Genomic DNA, 16,778 nt, shown 5'->3' with positions numbered 1-16,778 from the left:
ACATTATATAAATATTGTACTTACACATTAATTTAGTTTGGCTATCCATCTATGAAGCATAGTTAAATCTAGCCTTATATGAGGTTTATCTGCAAATGTCTTTTCAATCATAGCAATATGATAATCACTCATGATACCCGTTTTCTTTTGCTAGTGAATTTTTTCGGTTGCTCATGATTTGGAATTGTCTATTTGGTATTCATGATTTGCTAGCGTACTTAAGGTTTTGATTTGATATGAGATACCACTTATATACATCTTTATCCAATAAGACATATCCTCAATTTCCTTACGGTCATAGGTAAATTTTTCTTTTTTACTTTTGGATTAGTTTTTTTTGTTTGGTAAATATTTTGTTAACTTTTTTTTCTAGCGATTAACTTAGACATGAATCAAAATCTAAGATCGTTAATTTGACACATGTCGTGGTCATATTGAGCAGTAATCTGGACACATGTAAAAGTGTTAGATATATAAATGATACGTGTCACGATTTTGTTAATGAGTAACTTTGTCATCAAGCTTTATATAATAAGATACTTTGTCATCAAGCTTTATATAATAAGATATATAAGATAATAGCAATTCTCATTACTAAAGTATGGAGAGGGATTTATCAAGGGAAAAAGTATGTATCTTTCTAACAATATAGTTAGAGTAACCCTTCTTAGAATGGGTGTAGTAGGAGTACGAACATCCGTTTCTTAATATTTTTGATATAGCCAATTATATATGTATGGAAAAACACATTAATTTAAATATATATTTATAAAATTTGAAAATTTAAAATAAAGAATATTTACCGTATAGATGTTGTGTCATATCTTTCAGTTTAGCTAAATCCTCATGATTTCTAAATCAAAATTTTTCAAGAGGTATTTTACAAAATTGTTGATCCAGTCTGCATTTGTGGTTCTCTCTGTTAATATCATATGCAATTTATTATCAGAGACTTTGTAGTTCTTATTGCAAACTTGCACATTAAAGTTGCAAATTTCAATAAGACTTCCTTCACATAATCGATGTTCAAACTTTTCAATAAGGGGGGTATTTGTTTGAGATTTTAAGAGAATTTTAATGACTTCAAATAAAATCATGAAAAGTATAAAATGAAGGATTCTAGGTGATTGTTTAGAAAGTTTTAAAAATCTTGTTGATTTGATTCTCCTATTCTTGTAAAGTCTCTCATAAAATCTTGTAAACTCTTTCTCAAAAAATATTGCACAATATTTTTTTGATTCAACGCTTTTGTGGAAAAAAAAAAAGTTCTCTTGCCATTATTGTATGTAACATATATTAAAAATTCTCTTGCTTCCAGTTAAAGATGAATGCCATTGCAAAAGAAGGCAACGACCAAAACAGTGATGCTACGGAAGAAGATATTGTCACAGAGAATATTGTTTTTGCCGTCTCTGGTCTTCATCTAAGGATTGGACAGTCAGATCATGAGTACTGGTCCAGTCTTGACAAGGATGAGCAAGCGGAGTTCCTTGAAGCCTTTGTACTATATGATTCAGGGAAAGTATGGTCTACTTTCTTGGCTCTTACTTCAGGCAGCGAGAAAAGCCAAGATGATGTAAGAAAGGTATTGATTGGAAGTTTGCTCAAAAGAATGGGGAAGCTCGCTCTTGATATGGACGTGATTCATACGAGAACCGTGAGAATTGTGTTGAGCGTGTATAAAGGATTTGCGTCAAAGTTGAGTCAAGAAGAGTGTCGCCTACAGAATTCTGTTTCCGCTGTACAAAGTTGAGTCAAGAAGAATTTGCGTCAAAGTTGAGAGTGTTTACCCTCTCTTCTTTCTTTATCTCTCTTTCTTCTCAAAAAGTCATGGACTATGATTCCACAATCTTTCTATTTGATGAGAGTGTTTACATACTTTTTTTATGAAGAAAATAATATAGAATCCTAAACCAATAACATAATAGTTGAAGTCATTAACAATCCACGATTCTTTTGTTTTATTTGAATAACATAAAACTTTTAATGACTTGATAAAACTCCTAATCCAATAACACTAGATTTATGAAGATTTTAGATAACTTTTTACAAATCCACAACTAATAACACTAAATTTTAAAAGAGTCTTAAAAAGTCTTAATTGAATAACAACATATTTTACATAACTTTTTAAATCATTAAAAGTCTCTTTAAATCCCAAACCAATAACCCCCCCCTTAAGAGAATAATGTACAGAGCCTTGAATAGTATTTTCCTGTTTTGGAAGTAATTAAAGATTTAGATAAATTACTTAATTAATAAAGAAATAAATATTTTGGTAAATATTTTGGTTGAAAGAGTAAAAATTTACCTTCTCATCAAGTAGGAGGAAATTTATTCCAATGATCTCATTGTTTTTTAAAAAATTTCTTTCTTCCCACTTTCTTGTAAGACGTACTATCGTTCAACAATAACAATGCTTTCTGTTTAGTTGATCTAGTGTTATATAATTTATGTTGTTATCTTGAATTTGTATATTCATTTTTACAAAAAAAAAAAACAAAGTTAGTAGAAATTATTTTATTTAGTGAAAAATATATCATCATCTATTTGCTTATATAGGAGGTGTATTTACAATCATTTTCCTTTTAGAATTAACAAAGTTATTTTTAATATAATAAGATTATAATTATCTTTTTACAGTTTTATATATTATTTTAATTTATAATTTTTTCAATTATTTTTTTATAGTTTTAAATGTTTAAAAAGAAAACTATGAATTCTGATCGTTAAATTTGACACATAACACGATCTGGTGAATTTCTAATTTTAAATTCTGATTGTTGAAACGGACATGTGTCATGATCTGGTGAGTTACTAACTTTGAAAACCAAACTTTATATAATAAAATATTATAACAACTAATTTAAAAAATTAAAAAATATATATAAATATATGCTCATGCGGTAGTACGATTTACTACGTAATTGATCATTTAAAAAGAATTTTCTTGTAGTGATTTTTATACGAAATGGATACAATACATACATCATATATTAGGGGGAACTGTTAGATAATAATAATACTATAAGGAAAAAGATATAGGGTCTGTTCGTTTTCAAATCGCTGAAACAGCGACGGCGACAACTTAAAACGGCGGTGATAATACCAATTAAAATACAAAACGACAACGGAAAGGGTAAGAAGAAGATGCGGACGTGTCACAGAGGGAGAGAAAAAATGTCGCAGGGGGAGAGAGAAGTTGCCGGATTTTCTAGCGATCGTTGCGGCAGCTCATCTGAACAGTGCAGCGACTCTTTTTCACACCGGCAGCAACTCCTCTTCATATTAGTATGAGCTGTTTTTGCCTAGCAACTCCTCTTCATATTAGTATGAGCTGTTTTTGCCTATTTTTCTGTCGCAATCGAGAGACTTGAAAATGAACAAGACCATATTATAAGAAAAAACAAATGGTCCGAAATAATATAACTTTGGTCATGTAGGTATTGGGCCTTCGTTTGTCAAAAAAGGTATTGGGCCTTCATGGGTCACATCTAATTAGCTTTGTACTACTTTTTAAACCCTACTTTGTATCATTTTACCTAATGTGTGTGATACTCATATATAAAAGGCATTGTTCTCCATCGAACTAAATAAAAGAATCTATTGCAGGCACCGGCTATTAACATCATCCTGGTAAGCTCTCTCGATCTCAGCCCCTCGTTCTCTTTGTTTTTTGATCCTACGTTTGGGTTTCGATCTGTTTCTGAGTCGGATTATGATCTGTACAATCGGATCGGATTTTAACAGAGTTCTGTTTTTTGTTTGCATTATTACTTAGTTAATAACTCTTACCATTCAATTCAGCAGGGTATGGATTCGATTTTTCAAAAAATGATGTTTATGCATGTCTTTCGCACAGCCAGCGTCGCTGATCGATTTGGAATCAGCCGATTTCTGGGTAAATGTTTGTTTTTTTTTCTTTCTCCCTATCTCTCTCTTTTTCACTATTTTTTTTAAATATTTTTTTTTTTTTGTTAATAGGGTCTCGTCGTTCTCCACTATGTCCGGGATTTGGTACCGGTCGTCGATTCTTTTATTTTATACTTTGGAAATTTTAATTTGTATATAACTTTTTTTAATGATAAAAATTCAGCCACTCATGCACCACCTCCACTGTGTTCGCCACCTCAAACTTCAGCACCACAGGTAATATAATCCTCCTATATTATTATTATTTTCTTAATCGATTAATGTCGCACATGACACATTAGTAAATTGGCTTTTTTAAATTATATCTTCTGTGAATCCATTACATGTAATTATATTATTAAACCTCATAATATAAAACATTACTTTTTCTCCAACTTTATAATGCATTCAATTAACTCGTTATCAATCTCATTGTTTTTTTTCCTTTACGAAGGAGGGGATAGACTTTACGACAGCCAAAATAGCTGTATGGTGGGACACGGAGAATTGCCACATTCCTAAGGGTTATGATGCCCGCCGCCTAGGGAGAAGCATTAGGGACTCGCTTGAAAAAGCGAATTACCAAGGTCCCGTGTCCATCTATGCCTTCGGTGATATGCAACTCATTCCTCATTTGACCCAGCAGGCGCTGATCTCTACTGGAATAGACTTGCATCATGTTCCCCCAAGTAAATTTTTTCCTTTTTTTCTTTCAATTTTTCTTTTATTGAAAGCATTTGAAAAAAAAAAATAACCTAAAATCTTATAAAAATCATTACATCATAATGTCACTACGATATCTAATTTCAAAGAGCAAAATAAAAATTTTAATTTAACAAATCGATCTAAATTTTTGGAATTATTGCTAACAAATTCAATATACTCTCTTTCTCCAAACAATCGTCAAAAATCTTACCAAAATTTACAAATCTAATTAGATTCTCGATATTATTACGTCCGAACCAAAACAAAAGTATTCAACGAATAGTTAATTTTCATTCAATTTTTAAGTATGAACACCATAAGATACAGTCTTCTTTTAAGCCTTAAAAAGGGGAATAATCTGGGAAAAAACATGTTGAGTACTTAGGCAAAATCTATTGTTAACATTTTAAATCTTCATACTGTATTGAAAAGTTTTTTTTACTTGTTGTCAATAAAAGAGATTTTAGAAAAGAACAACATAACCTGAAACCTGCAAACCCTTTCTTCGTCCAAAACAATCAAACATGGCTATAAGAGGGGTGTATTGAAACAATGATTTTGGAGGATTTGATGGGATTTAGGAAATTTGGAATTTTTGTAGATTTTAGGGAAGTTGATATGATTTATAGGAAAATTATTTCAAATCCCACCTAAAACCATGAGATTTGGATTTCTGTATTTTTAACTAAACAAATCCTCTCAAATCCTCTAGAATCCCTAAAACTTATTAAAATTCAAATCCACAAACTGTTTTGAATAACAGTGGATTTTAAAGTAGATTTTTAAATCATCAGTTCAATAACAGTGGATTTCAGGAGACTTTTTAAAATCCATGATTGAATAACATAGGATTTGTAACTTTTACACAAATCACTTAAAATGTCAAGTTGAATACATAAGTCTTTTATTTTTAATTTTTTGATAATCAAACATTCTAAGTTTGTTTTCTTTTATTTCCTTATTCAGAAAATAACGATGATAAGGATGTGAGTGACTATAAGATCATTGGAGATATTTTTAACTGGACAATGACGAATCCTAACCCTGCTAATATTATGGTCATTTCCGGCGATAAAGACTACTCGGTCGCCTTACATCAACTTAGGTTGAGGAGGTATAACATCCTTCTAGGAGTGCCTCTAAATGGAGCCTCCCCTTCTCTCGTCATTGCGGGAAATCAGGTTTGGCTTTGGACGAGTTTACTAGCTGGAGGAAATCCACTCACGAAGACAGGAATTGCTCAGCTAATAAAGTGAAGAAATACAGGACACTGAGGGCTTTTGACTTAAGCCTTTGGAAAAGGGTTTTCTTTTTTTTTTTATTTGTTTTGCTAATACACTCGTTCCTATGCACGAACCCTTTAATGTAATGTTTGAAGTTTTTCTTAATTCATAATTAGAGAAATGGACCATATTTAAGTATTAAAATTTGATATCTGTTTAAACAAAATGCCACTGTTGGTCGAAAATTCTTTGGTTGAGCCTCTTCTATTCACATCCTCTTTTATTCGCCCTTCTTAATTAACCAATCAAAATCAATCAAAATTCAACAAAACGCCATGTCATATGATCTTTATAAAATAAATTAAAATAAAAATAAAACAACAAAACAAATTAAATAACAAATACAAAAGTAAACAAATTCTGTATATTTTTTTAACAAGGAAATTATGTCGATTTGGTTTATAAAGAGTGTAATTTTTACAATTAAACAAAATTATATATCGGTTTGGGTTTACAAAATAATAATTATGATTTAGATTTTACAATTAAACGAAATTATATATCGGTTTAGGTTTACAAAATAGTAGTTAGGGTTTAGGTTTTATAATTAAACGAAATTATATGTCGGTTTGGATTTACAAAAGAGTGGTTAGGGTTTAGGGTTTAGATTTTATAATTAAACGAAATTATATGTTGGTTTGGGTTTACAAAAGAGTGATTACGGTTTAGGGTTTATATTTTATAATTAAACAAAATTATATGTCGGTTTGGATTTACAAAAGAGTGGTTAGTGTTTAGAGTCTAGATTTTACAATCAAAGAAATTTATATGTCGGTTTAGGTTTATAAATAGTGGTTAGGGTTTAGATTTTACAATTAAAGTAAATAATATGTCGGTCTAGGTTTATAAAAGAGTGGTTATGTTTTAGATTTTACAATTAAAAAAAATTGTATTTCAATTTAGGTTTATAAAAGAGTGGTTTAAATTACACAATTAAACACAATTATATGTCGGTTTGGATGTATAAAAATGTAACTTGGATTTAGATGTTATAATTAAAAACTATAATATAATGTTTATAATTAAAATTGAATTATATACAGATTTTGTTTCTTTAATTAATAATTTGTTTTCTTAATTAAGAGGGGGTGAATAAGAGAGGTTCACCCCTAGGGGTGAACCCAAGAATTGTTCTTGTTGGTCGGGTCATCTATGTTTTTGCACCGTAATTTTTTTTTTTGGTAAAACACTGGGAAGTTAAACTCCCAGCAGTATTATTATTAAAAGAAAGAAAAAACTACACCCGAACTTGGCGTAGACAAGAAGTACCAATTACATCATCTCTCAAAATCGAAACAACATCAGAAGGAACTAAAAGAAAAGAATGAAAACCTATTGGTAAAGAGAATGCATAGTTTGCTAACCCATCCGCAAGACGGTTAGCTTCCCTATACACATGGGAAATACGGACTATCCAGTCTCTCGCAATAAAGCTATGGCACAGACATACGAGGAAGGACAGAGGGTGAGTTCTCCAATCCCTGTCGTTAGAAAACCAACCACAATCTCAGAGTCCACCTCAAGTTCCACTCTTGTTACTCGCTTCTCCCAAGTAATGACCAATCCATAATACACCCCTCATAGTTCTGCCAATGGTGCAGTGCATCAACCAATGTTAAGCGAAAACCCTCCACACCATTCACCTGCAAAATTTCGCAACACTCCTCCTGTTGTAGCAGGGCCAATGTTGCCGTGAGACGCTCCATCAGTGTTTATCTTGAACCAACCCACTGTCGGAGCAACCCAACTAATCCTTCTCTCCACCCTCTCCACAACATTACGCTGTGCCATCCTTCTCATATTGGCTGCAGAGACCTCTTTCCACAGGTCTTTAAGGAAACGAATTCGATCACGGCACAATCTATTATCACCAAAAACATTACCACATCTCCACTTCCATCCCCACCAAACTGCAATGGCAAATGTCGTATACCATACTCCCACCTCCGAGACTGAACCATCATTCATCACCCAAATTCTCATACAACCACCCTAGTAAAGATGCAGCAAAAAAAACTCGACCTCTTACGCAACGGGACAAGTCGATTCCATACTCCTGCCATGGCCTAACAATCACGAAGGACGTGAGTTATGTTTTTTACATAACTCACGTCCTTCGTGATTGTCTTCTCCTTCTTTCTGCATTAGTCATTATCACTTGATTCGCTACCAGCCATAAGAAACACTTTACTCTTTCTGGGGCGACGAGTCGCCAAATACGTTTGAAGAAACCTCCCATATTATGGCTAGGGGTCACATCTCTTGTCAACAACTGATAGGCTGACTTTACTGTAAACTTGCCATCAGTCGTGTCCCCCCACGCTAAACGGTCCCTAGCTCCGGTAACAGTGTCCACAACCATCAATGGGAGACTGAGTTGAACCTCCTCGGGAAGAAAAGGACTCAGGTTCGTATAATCCCAACCTCTTTCATCAGACCAGTAATCCCGAACAGAGAGGCTCTGCTGTTCCACTGACAACGCCCTTATACTCACCTCCGCTAAAGGCTGACTTGTTAACCACTTGTCTGTCTATAATCTAGCTTCTCTCCCGTCCCCAATCACCCAGTTATGTCCCCGACATACTACCTCTCTGAGACCAAGCCCTATACTGCGCCAAGTAGAGGACCAGTTCCCTTTAGCCACCATCCCGCTCCGATCATGAATGTTTCCAACTTTGTATTTGCTCCGAACCACACGTGCCCAAAGACTAGTATTATCATGAAGCAATCTCCATCCTATTTTCGCCAAAAGAGCTACATTCATCTCCTTTGCGTGATTCAAACCAAGGCCATCCCCCACCTTAGGTAAGCACACTCTGTCCCAAGCAAGCAGATGCTGCTTCTTCTTATCCGCCGTACTCCCCCATAAGAAAGACTTACACATGCTATCTAGCTTCGCAAGTGTAGCTTGTGGTAGCTTGATAATACTCATTGTATGCACAGGGATTGATGAAAGCACCGTTTTAGTCAGTGTGATCCTTCCATCAAAGCTCAAAGAGCGTCCCTTCCAACCCGATAATTTAGATGAAACCCTCTCTAACACCTCACCAAAAGTGTTTTGTTAATTCTCTTCTGGAGAACTGGCATGCCGAGATACTTACCAACCTCATGCGCCGACCTTATTCCACTCTCAGCACTAATTAAACTCCAAAGCTCCCTAGAGACATTATCTGAGTAGAAGATCCTGGACTTCTCGAGGCTAACCTTCTGACCCGAGGCGACACAGAATCTCTCCAGAACTCCCCTTATAAGCCTTGATTTGAGCAAGAAAAGTCTCAGCAAACAGTATCAAATCATCAGCAAAGCAAATATGAGATAACCGCGGACCATAAACTAATAGCTTAATTGGCTTCCATTTCTTCTCCCGAATAGACGTATCAATCAAGTGGCAAAGGCGTTCCAAACATAGCATAAAAAGATATGGTGACAGGGGGTCCCCTTGACGTAGCCCACGAAGTGGCTTAAATGACTCCGTCCTTTCCCCATTCCACAGCAAGCACATGGAAGGATCAGTCACACACTGCATTATTCAACAAACCCAACTCTCCGACAACCCTGCCACTCGGAGTGTATCTTCCAAAAAGTCCCAGCGTATCCTATCATACGCCTTCTCCAAATCCAACTTCAACATCATCTATCTTTTTCTCCCCTTCTTACAATGCATTGAGTGCACCGCCTCCTGTACCACCACAGTATTATCCGTGATAAGGTGCCCCGACATAAAACTAGTCTGCTCAAGGCCTATAAGCTTCATCATCACCTCCTTCAGCCTCGCCACCATCACCTTTGTAATGGTGTTGAATAGAACATTACAAAGACTGATAGGGCAAAACTGTGAGATCTTCTCCGGCTTCCCCACATTTGGGATGAGTACTACAATAGCGTCATTAGCTTCCTGTGGCAGTAATCCGGATCGAAAAAATTCCAAAACAAACCGAATGACTAAATCACCCACAACCTCCCAATTCTTCAGATAAAAAAACCGGTTGAAAGCCATATGGGCCTGGGGCTTTAAAACTTCCCATGCTTCGGACAGCACTCTCCACCTCTTCTTTCGTAAACGGTTTGTTTAACCTGATCTTCTCATCATAAGACAAGGGAATGAATCTCTCCATTGGTAAAGCTGGGACCACTGCATCTAAGTCCTCTAAAGAATAAAGCCGTTGATAGTACGCAAGAGCCAACTTCTCAAGTTCCCCCGCATCCAAAATCCAACAACCGGTATCATCCTTCAGCATCTCAATTTTGTTTCTTCTCCTACGTATAATGGTAGAGGTGTGGAAGAACGTAGTGTTTCTGTCCCCATCCACAATCCACTTCTCTCTTGACTTCTGAAACCATAGCGTCTCCTCCTGCTCCAAGACAGCCTCAAACTCCTTAAGTAGGCCCTCCTCCTTATTGAGAAGATCATCAGATTGTGTATGATCCAGGGAATCTTGAACCAGTTTTATCTCCCGCATTAATCCCTCCTTACGCTTCTGAATATCTCCAAAAACTTTCCTGTTCCACCGCTTGAGCGTCTTTTGCAAGCTTTTAAGAGCTTCCAAAGTGTTCAGTCTCTCATCCCACGAACTTCGTAAGAGTCTTTGAACCCTGGATGCTACATCCATGCCGCTTCAAAACGAAACAAGCGTCTGCTCGGATTAATCGGCGCCATAGGAGACAGCTGGACATATAAAGACGCATGTTCTTAATAGGATTTCCCTAGGACTAGAACTCTGATGAAGGCTGATAACCGAGTGATAGGCGATGTGAATAGAGGATGATGATGAACGAATGATCTTGGGTGATGATGTGCGAAATCGAATGAAGAAACAATGGTTCGATGGTGTTAGGTGTTTAGGTGGTTAAATGGATTGTAAGATAATGAAGGGATTCTGAATCACAAAGTGTATAGAAACCCAGAAATCAAAAACGCATTCAAGAATTCAAATTGAGAGAAGAAAGATCAACAATACTTGTTACAACATAATTCTTCGCTGAAAAACAAAAGAGGCATAGCTTTTAGGTTTTATAATCAACCCTAGGCTCGACACTCCAAACAACAGGCAGTTCAAAATAAAACAGCAAGACGTTTTAAGGAAATAAGAAAAAAACAGCAAAACGTCTAGGCGACCTGTAGTAGTATAGAAGTCGGCTGAACTAGTACATAAGTACATTATTCCCCCTTTGGTAATGATTTCTAGATAACTCGACGTAGTGATCCATTTGCCTCATTAAAAACCATGCTGAGAAAACCCATTGGGACAAAACTCAGCTATGGGAAAAAGAGTACAAACTTCACACCTAAGTTACCTAGTCCTCATTACCGGGTGAAGTCTTCAAGGTGGATATGTTGAAGACTTGGATCCTTGGTAGGTTGAATGACCCGTCAACTATGAGTGAATGAGCTTCCTTGGCCATCTCCTTAGCTCTTGAACGAGTGATCCTTCCCACCACCTCCGGTTGCTCTGCAGCCTCTGGCTCCTTGCTTGCCACGATCATATCATCCTCCCCCTCTTCAAAAGGATTTGTCCTCAAATCGGAATCTGCATAATAAGGGAGCAAGTCAGAAACATTGAATGTAGATGATATGGTATACTTACCTTGAAGATCAATCTGATATGCATTGTCATTGATCCTCCTGATGACTTCAAATGGACCATCAGCTCGTGGTAGAAGCTTGCTCTTCCTCTCTTCTGGGAACCTTTCCTTGCGTAAGTGAATCCACACTAAGTCTCCTTCTTCAAAAATGAGCTCCTTTCTACCCTTGTTCGCATGCTTCTCATATTGCTTGGTCCTTTTCTCTATGTTCTCCTTAGCTTTAGCATGTATCCTCCTCACCTGTTCAGCCTTTTCTTTGCCATCAAAGCTACACTTCACACTTAAAGGTAAAGGGATCAAGTCTAGAGGTGATTGTGGATTAAAACCATAAACAATTTCAAAAGGAGAAAATAGGGTAGCATAATGCTTCCCAGGATTTGAGATTGCTTCTCACTAAGGTCCTGAGAAGTGTAGATAGCGTCCTGTTCACCACTTCGGTTTGTCCATCTGTTTGCGGGTGACATGTGGTTGAGAATGAAAGCTTGGTTCCTAGTTTAGCCCATAACGTCCTCCAGAAGTGTCCTAGAAACTTGGTATCTCGGTCAGAGACAATTACTTGAGGCATTCCATGTAGGCGTACTACTTCCCTGAAAAACAAGTTAGCTACAATAACAGCATCATCCGTCTTGTGACTTGCAATGAAGTGAGCCATCTTGCTAAACCTGTCAACCACAACAAAAATAGAATCTCTACCATTTCTGGTTCGAGGTAAGCCAAGAACAAAATCCATAGAAATATGAGTCCAAGGTTGAGAAGGAATCGGTAGAGGAGTGTACAAGCCGTGAGGCTGTACCTTACCCTTCGCCATTTTGCATATATGGCACCTAGAACAAACCTTCTCAACGTCTTTCTTCATTTGAGGCCAATAGAAGTGTTCTTGCAGTCCAAGTAGAGTCTTTGACACTCCGAAATGTCCAGCTAGTCCACCTCCGTGAGCTTCTCTGATCAGCAGCTCCCTCATGGATCCTCTTGGTATGCGAAATCGGNATGCTGCCACGTTTGAAGAGCCCGAACTAAGGCGTACAGCTCCTTGTCATATGTAGGATAGTTCAATGTCGATCCTCCTAGCTTCTCACTGAAGTAAGCTACTGGCTTCCTATCCTGCATCAAAACAGCACCTATACCCACTCCAGAAGCATCACATTCAATCTCAAAAGTTTTCATAAAATCAGGAAGTAAGAGAATAGGGGCAGAGATAAGCTTCTCTTTTAAGGTTGAAAACGCCTTCTCTTGTGCTTCCCCCCATCTGAATCCTACATCCTTCTTGACAACTTCTGTAAGTGGCGCTGCAATAGTACTGAAGTCTTGTACAAATCGCCTGTAGAACCTTGCTAGACCATGAAAGCTCCTGACTTCTGCCACGTTTTTGGGTGTTGGCCACTCCTTGATAGATTAGATTTGACTTTTTTTTTTAAAAATATGTTGTTGAGAAGTAAAAGTTTAGGATATTATAGATATTGTAAATCCTTATAATATATGATTATAATACAGCAGAAATTTAAATCCAAAAAATATATCAATTTATATTTTCGGATCATTTTTAATAATGTAGTGTTGTTACATACTCCCTCTGTTTCACAAAGAGTGTCATTCTGACACATTTCACACAAATTAAGAAAAGTTTGAATTATACATGTTTGTCCATATTTAATTGGTGATTAATTGTTTAAATTCAATGAAAAGAGCTTTGGGTTTAGGGGTAAAAAAGAAAATGTAGCATTAAAAAGCACATTGGAAATGTAGAATGACATTTTTTTTGTAACAAAAAAATTTCTCTAAAATGACACTATTTGTGAAACAGAGGGAGTATATATTTGGTCACTGTTTGTTCTGAAAGTAATATTACAAAGTCTATATTACGTAATCCAAATGAGGTAATTTTTTTACTATAAATTATTTCAAAAACCGTATAGTTTTCAAATTTTAATATAAATAATAAAAAATTACGATTAATAAGTATTACCATTGGAAATTTGGAATACTGTTTCTTTTTTTGGACAAAACAGTAGAAAAAATAGATAATGTGTTTAATATAAATTTAATTGGTCAAAGACGAAAAGTAAATAAATAAATAAAAGATTAAATAGTATAATATCGGTTGGAATTATGCTTGCCAAACGTTTTGACTTTGATACATGTTCCATTTTTATGTACTAATTATCTTGTCTTGGTCATGTGTCTTGTAACGTTGAGTCGAAGAGTTCATGCTTGCCGATTTGTTGTTAATTGCAACTTGCAAGGGCACATAGAACTTCGACCCACCAAAACAGTCTACGTAAATTTTCTTTCTATTCGAATATATATGATTTAGATAGTAATAAAATGGTAGACACAAAGTTAAAATACGAAACAAAGATATATTCAATATTTTATCTATATCTAAGAACATGGAATCATGATCATGAATTTTAACACGACTCAAATTCAATTTTGTACTTTTCTTTTATTAAGATAGAGATACATCTATATATATATATAGTATTTTTGTCCAAAAAATATAAATATATTTAAGCAACATGTTAGTTTCAGAAAATAAAACAATATAGTTCATATATTAAGTCAAATTATTTACAAAAATGTAAAATAGTTCATATACTAAGTCAAATTATGTATATACGAACATAAGGATATCATAATTTGATAATTTTTGTAATGCTTCATATGTCCAAAAAACAATAAAAAAATATTAATCAATATCATAATTCGGTTTGTAGTCGTAATCTGCATCATAATTAAAAAAAAGAATGAATTTTTGTATATACCCGTATCACATAACATATGAGTTTGATAGATTCACAATGTTTTTGATGTTCCTGTAAAATAAAAATAAAAAACATTAATACATATCATATTGGATAAAAGAAAACAAATGAAACAGTTTGTCAACAAAAAAAGTTCATAAATAAAATAAAAGCTTCAACAAAACATAGGAAAGTTGGAATGAAACAATTGATATTTTGTTCCACAAATGTATTGCTTTATATAGTGAGGATGGGTGTCGATTTGTAGGGTTAGTAAATTGAAGTCTTCTAGAAAAATCTGTTTTGGCAGAGAAATGTAAGTGATTTTCTAATAGTAATTATATAAATATATTTAGAATATTAATGGTAATTTTGGATTTTAAGGTAATTACTTAAACTGTTTGTCAAAAAAAATGTAATTACTTAAACTAACTTATTGAATATACTCTTTGTAACTGATTTTGTATTAATAATTTAATACTGAATTCTAATCATATAAGGAAATATTTTTGGGGTTTTTCGTGATTAATGATCTTTCTGTTTTTGAAATCAATTAGAATACTAACAATCAGATGAAAACTTGATATTTGGCAAACATATGATATATATATATATATATATATATATATATTTATAACTAAATGATATTTTTGGATTTTGTTAGTTTAGCATAGAAATTATTCTATAATAGGTTTCCCAAATTGAAGCTTCATTTGATTTACTAATAAGATTAATTTTGTTAGTTTCCTAAATTAGAGGGACCATAAATATCCGATTAACCACTGTAGTTTTTTTAAGAAAATCAATTACGTAACTACAATTTACAATTAGGTTCAGTTTTGTAATTATAAATTTTTGTTAAAGATTGATATCTTTGTAACTAAATGATACTTCTATAACTGTGCCGAAATTAAAGCCCTATTGACAACAGTTTATGTAAAACTAATTAGATGTCATTATTAATAACAAAAATCCTAAATCGATTTCTAAAACACGTAAATGGTTATATCCAAATTAGAGGTGTCAAACGGGCCGGCCCGTGTCCAGCTGGGCCGTCCGCGGTGGGCAGTTTCAATTTTTTGGACCGCGACGGGCCGGCCCGCTAAATCCGCGAACGTAAAAGTTATGTCCAAGCCCGCCCCGCTAAGCCCAGCGGGTTAACGGGCCAGCCCGCGGGCCTAAATAACATATTATCAAAATAAAATAAAATTAATAAATTATAATTTTAAAAATAATTTTAAATAAAATTAATGTTTATATTGATTATTTATAGATGTTTTAATTTTTTTTATATTAAATTTATTTGTATTGTCACATAATTTTAAAAGATATATGTTTAAAATAATATAAAATAGTTATATATCTATATTAAATATTTATTTTTATTTAATAATTGAAGACCGCGGGCCGACCCGCCAACCCGCGGACATAACCCGCTATAACCCGCAATCCGCTTGGGCTAGGCCCGCAAGGCCCACTTTTTAATGGGCCTAATATTTAGTGTCCATGCCCACCCCGCAGAGATACTATTTGGGCTAGGCCCGCGGGCATGGAGCCCGCTTGACACCTCTAATCCAAATCCGTTTTCTTGCCCGATTAGTAAGTATTCGAATCTTCAATTTCGGATAATTTTTTGTTATTGACCCGACCCAGAAGTTGATTTGTACTTTTCTTTTACTAATATAGAGATAACATGATTTTATCTGCTGTAGAATAAATTGACTATACGCACGTCATCCTTCATCGTTAAAGATAGATTATAAATTTATGCCAAACATTTTTCTACTATATGTCTGTGTTACATGAAATATTTAAAATATGTTTGAGAAAAAAAAAAGAGATTGATCGAGAACGCATTTAAGGAAATTGCACACTTCAAGAACAAATAATGAATGCCTCGCTTAAATGCATCCTTGGTGCACAGCACTATCAATCTCGTATTTAACTCTTGTGGAAGTCACTAGAGAACCTAACCTAACCAAGTAACCAATAGATTGATTATACAACTATTTTCGTATAAAACCTCTATATAAATAAAGCCAATATTATTCTCGAAGAAATACTCATTTCAACTCTCTCACAAGTCGAAACCAAATTTCCAACATGAAGAAGACCTACAAGTTTCAAAGCCTCTTCCCTTCTCTCATCTTCCTCATAATCCTGCTCTCGATTTCGAGAGCCACCGCCGCCACCGGCTCCGCTAGTGTCTGCCGGCATCCACCGTCACGAAACAGCTGCAAGACATGCATGGCGGAGCAAATGAATTATGTTTGTCCCAAGTGCGTGCCGGTGCTCCGATGCATGGCTCGTTGCCTTTGGGGAGGTGTGAATCAAAGGAAATGCACAACCACGTGTGGTTGCGACATCACGGCCAAGCCGTCGCTGTTCGAGTGTAAACGCTGCGTTTCCAGGTGTAAGTGTAGTTGTGCGGCTTAAGGAAAACGTAACAATCGACTTTAATCAATCCCCTCTTTGATGTTTGGAAGTAATAATAATGTATCAACTGCTGGATCTTTTGTACTTTAACCTTTTTATATGTTTACTAGAATTTGTA

The 16,778-nt window shown here is 35.0% G+C and overlaps 3 protein-coding genes across 4 annotated transcripts; 2 read left to right on the top strand and 1 right to left on the bottom strand.

The window, feature by feature from the left end:
* LOC104788376 (meiosis arrest female protein 1) lies at positions 3,550–6,049 on the top strand. 2 transcript variants are annotated; one of them, XM_010514126.2, is made up of 6 exons: positions 3,550–3,636; positions 3,811–3,901; positions 3,985–4,017; positions 4,097–4,149; positions 4,367–4,601; positions 5,584–6,049. In XM_010514126.2, the coding sequence occupies exons 2-6, from the start codon at positions 3,814–3,816 to the stop codon at positions 5,871–5,873; spliced, it is 699 nt and encodes a 232-aa protein (XP_010512428.1). In that variant the 5' UTR covers positions 3,550–3,636; positions 3,811–3,813; the 3' UTR covers positions 5,874–6,049. The 2 variants fall into 2 exon arrangements, with proteins under 2 accessions (XP_010512428.1, XP_019101727.1); XM_019246182.1 differs by having other exon boundaries at positions 3,552–3,636; positions 3,808–3,901.
* Positions 7,506–10,510, bottom strand: LOC104789811. The gene is made up of 6 exons (XM_010515457.1): positions 9,884–10,510; positions 9,586–9,795; positions 9,105–9,420; positions 8,488–8,936; positions 8,202–8,406; positions 7,506–7,852 (listed from the first exon to the last, which is right to left on the bottom strand). The coding sequence occupies exons 1-6, from the start codon at positions 10,508–10,510 to the stop codon at positions 7,506–7,508; spliced, it is 2,154 nt and encodes a 717-aa protein (XP_010513759.1).
* LOC104788375 lies at positions 16,191–16,778 on the top strand. The gene has a single exon (XM_010514125.2). It carries the CDS (start codon positions 16,328–16,330, stop codon positions 16,658–16,660), a length of 333 nt encoding a protein of 110 aa, XP_010512427.1. The 5' UTR covers positions 16,191–16,327; the 3' UTR covers positions 16,661–16,778.

This window comes from Camelina sativa, chromosome 5 (genome assembly GCF_000633955.1).
Source record: "Camelina sativa cultivar DH55 chromosome 5, Cs, whole genome shotgun sequence".
NCBI classification, from domain to species: Eukaryota; Viridiplantae; Streptophyta; class Magnoliopsida; order Brassicales; family Brassicaceae; genus Camelina; species Camelina sativa.
The sequence above is the reverse complement of the archived record's forward strand: the minus strand, read 5'-3'. Positions and strand labels throughout refer to the sequence as shown.